Source organism: Lampris incognitus, chromosome 11, assembly GCF_029633865.1.
Source record: "Lampris incognitus isolate fLamInc1 chromosome 11, fLamInc1.hap2, whole genome shotgun sequence".
NCBI lineage: Eukaryota > Metazoa > Chordata > Actinopteri > Lampriformes > Lampridae > Lampris > Lampris incognitus.
In genome coordinates, this window is record NC_079221.1 from 14,272,871 (window position 1) to 14,275,370 (window position 2,500).

Sequence of the window (2,500 nt, forward strand, 5' to 3'; positions counted from 1 at the left end):
TGTCTGTCTGTCTGTCTGTCTGTCTGTCTGTCTGTTTTTCTCTGTCTGTCTCTCTTACACACACACACACACACACACACACACACACACACAGAATACCTGGGGGCCTTTCAGTTGACCAAAATTAATGATAGGTCACAAATTTTACATTTGACATCATTTTTCAATTTTTTATTTTCTTTGCACCAGTTACCCAAAATGATGCGGTATTGAGTTGGTGCTAAAATATCAATATAAGAAAAGGCATCTTTCCTTGCTTATTAACCCACAGCACTGCCATGCATGTACCATAACCACCAACCACACTGTCCGCAGGGAAGCAGGTGATCCACCCGGGCCAGGTGGAGGCCGTGCAGGAGGAGTTTTCCCCCAGCCGGGAGCGGGTGGAGTGGGCCAGAGAGCTCATCGCTGCCTTCGACCGGCACCAGACGGAGGGAAAGGTGAAGTAACAACACCCACCGCCCAACACTACGTACCTACATACACAAATGACACTTATTCCCATTATACGATGATGATGATGTCAGGACAGCTCTTCATCACACTGGAATAAGGTTATGAATCAGTCATGTGACATGCGTGTTATGTGTTGTTAGCGTGTGCGAGCCCGGTTCTGTTAGTCACTCTTTCTGTTGTATGAGGTGTAGTGTGCCATGGCGGCTTTGGAGAGACCTTTTTGCAGAGTGTGGCTGCAAGGACTGAGGTCGCTCCCATCAGCCAGACCTGTCGGCCCACTCGCCGGGTGTCTCTCGGAGTTTTTACCCAAGCCGTTTCCTCTTTTCCATCTGACTGCAACTCAACAAATGGTTTTTTAGAGGCTGGTCTGACATTTTAATCTCTCTGAATCACCCCCCCCCCCATTCATTTTCACTCTGTCCGGTGCCGTTTTCCACCCCGAGCCTCCGTAGTCAGTCTATCCGGTTTCGTCTGAAGTGAAAACTTACCTGTTTGTTTTTACAGTTAAGAAAATACTCTGAGCATTTAATTAACACCGCCGCGGATGCCTCGAGCAGCAAGTCACAGTAGGGAAAAAAGAAAAGCAAAGGTTTATTCCGTAGTCTGCCATACAGAGCGCTGGGAGAGCCTCTGTGCGGGAGCGGGCGGTGGCGGGCGGGATTTGACAGACAGCTCGGCGGGAAAGACGCGGGAGTTCCTCCGCCCGGAGAACCGGACCGATCCACGTCGCTGCGACTCCAGAGGACTCGAATACTCTGAACACCTCAGAGACGACGCAGGCACCCGGCCGGGGGAGGGGGGAGTGTGGAGGGGGGGGGCAATTAAGTGTACAATATTATTGTTCCTAATTTAGTGCATGGTTGGATCCTGTGTGTTGAGCTCTGCTGGACGTCTGCTGAGGTAATACACAATCTGCCCACACCGCTCTCCCTGCCAGGCCCGCTGCCGCTAAGCACCGCCCGGGGGACTCGTGTCCTACCCATCCCTCTGTCCTGGAGTGTGTGTGTGTGTGTGTGTGTGTGTGCGTGTTCATGTGATTAGGGGGGTTTGAACGGAGGGCAGGGTCGGTCCCTTTGTCTCGCAACACGAATGAGATTCTCACCACAGTATCGCCCTGAAGACTGCTGATTTTTACTCTTTTTTTTTGTAAAAAAAAAAAATTTCACCTGACTTGTTGATTTTTTTTTTTTAGCCAATTTTTTGAAGCAGTACTGACACGGAATTGAGTTGACCTGATTTCTGACACATACATCCCTGATGTACGCCTACCATACGTGACACGGCTCTGGGTTGTGAAAAGCGGCTTCCTAATTGATTTGCATCCTCTGCGAGAGCAGCCGCGGTCTGTGGGCTCCTGTTTAATATGGCCGATCGGGGAACGGTCAGGGCTCTGCTGGCCGTCATCGCCGCTCAATGTGATGACACTTATGAATTATTCAGCCACATGTAAAACGAGCCGGCGCCGCAAACCACGCTGACGAAAACTCCTCAAACCGATTTTCCTGCATGCTGCAACTGTCACTCAACACACAACACAATCCGCTGCCGTCTCCGTGACCGCCGTCTGTCACGCAACGCGGGGCGTCGCTGCCGCCGTCTTTCAGAGAAGGTTGACTCGGTTCATCTGGGTACAACGTTGACGATACATCAGTCTTCCTGTTGCACCCTGGGTAGCAGATCTAACCTGTGTGTGTGTGTGCAGCCTGGCTTGTTCTCCGGTTGTGCGTGCTGACGTTGTTCTCTCTTTGTCTGGGGTCGTGTCCAGGGGGCGTTCACCTTCCGGGGCAGTATGATCGACATGCCCTCGCTGAAGCAGGCGCAGAACATCGTGAGTCTGTTGGCCGCCGTGCCGCGGCGGCAGTAAACCCAGCGGAGGAGCCGCCATGCCGCACACGCGGCAGCGCAGGAAGCCGAAGGAGAGCTGATGACCACGAGGACGTGTGTGTTGACGGTAATGGAGTGGAAGTCCAGCTGACTCTGCCCACGGTGCTTCCTGTAGAGGGATCATGGAAACGGGCTGTAAACTTGTCACCGGCGTTGATGT

General features: G+C 52.4%; 1 protein-coding gene across 1 annotated transcript in view; it reads left to right on the top strand.

The window, feature by feature from the left end:
• Positions 1–2,500, top strand: part of clybl (citrate lyase beta like) — a 99,585-nt gene that overhangs the window by 97,026 nt on the left and 59 nt on the right. The window contains exons 7-8 of the mRNA XM_056289998.1: positions 316–440; positions 2,222–2,500. The exon at positions 2,222–2,500 is cut by the window's right edge and continues 59 nt beyond it. Coding sequence (XP_056145973.1) covers positions 316–440; positions 2,222–2,320 — 224 coding nt within the window. The 3' untranslated portion in view covers positions 2,321–2,500. The remainder of the gene's footprint in view (positions 1–315; positions 441–2,221) is intronic.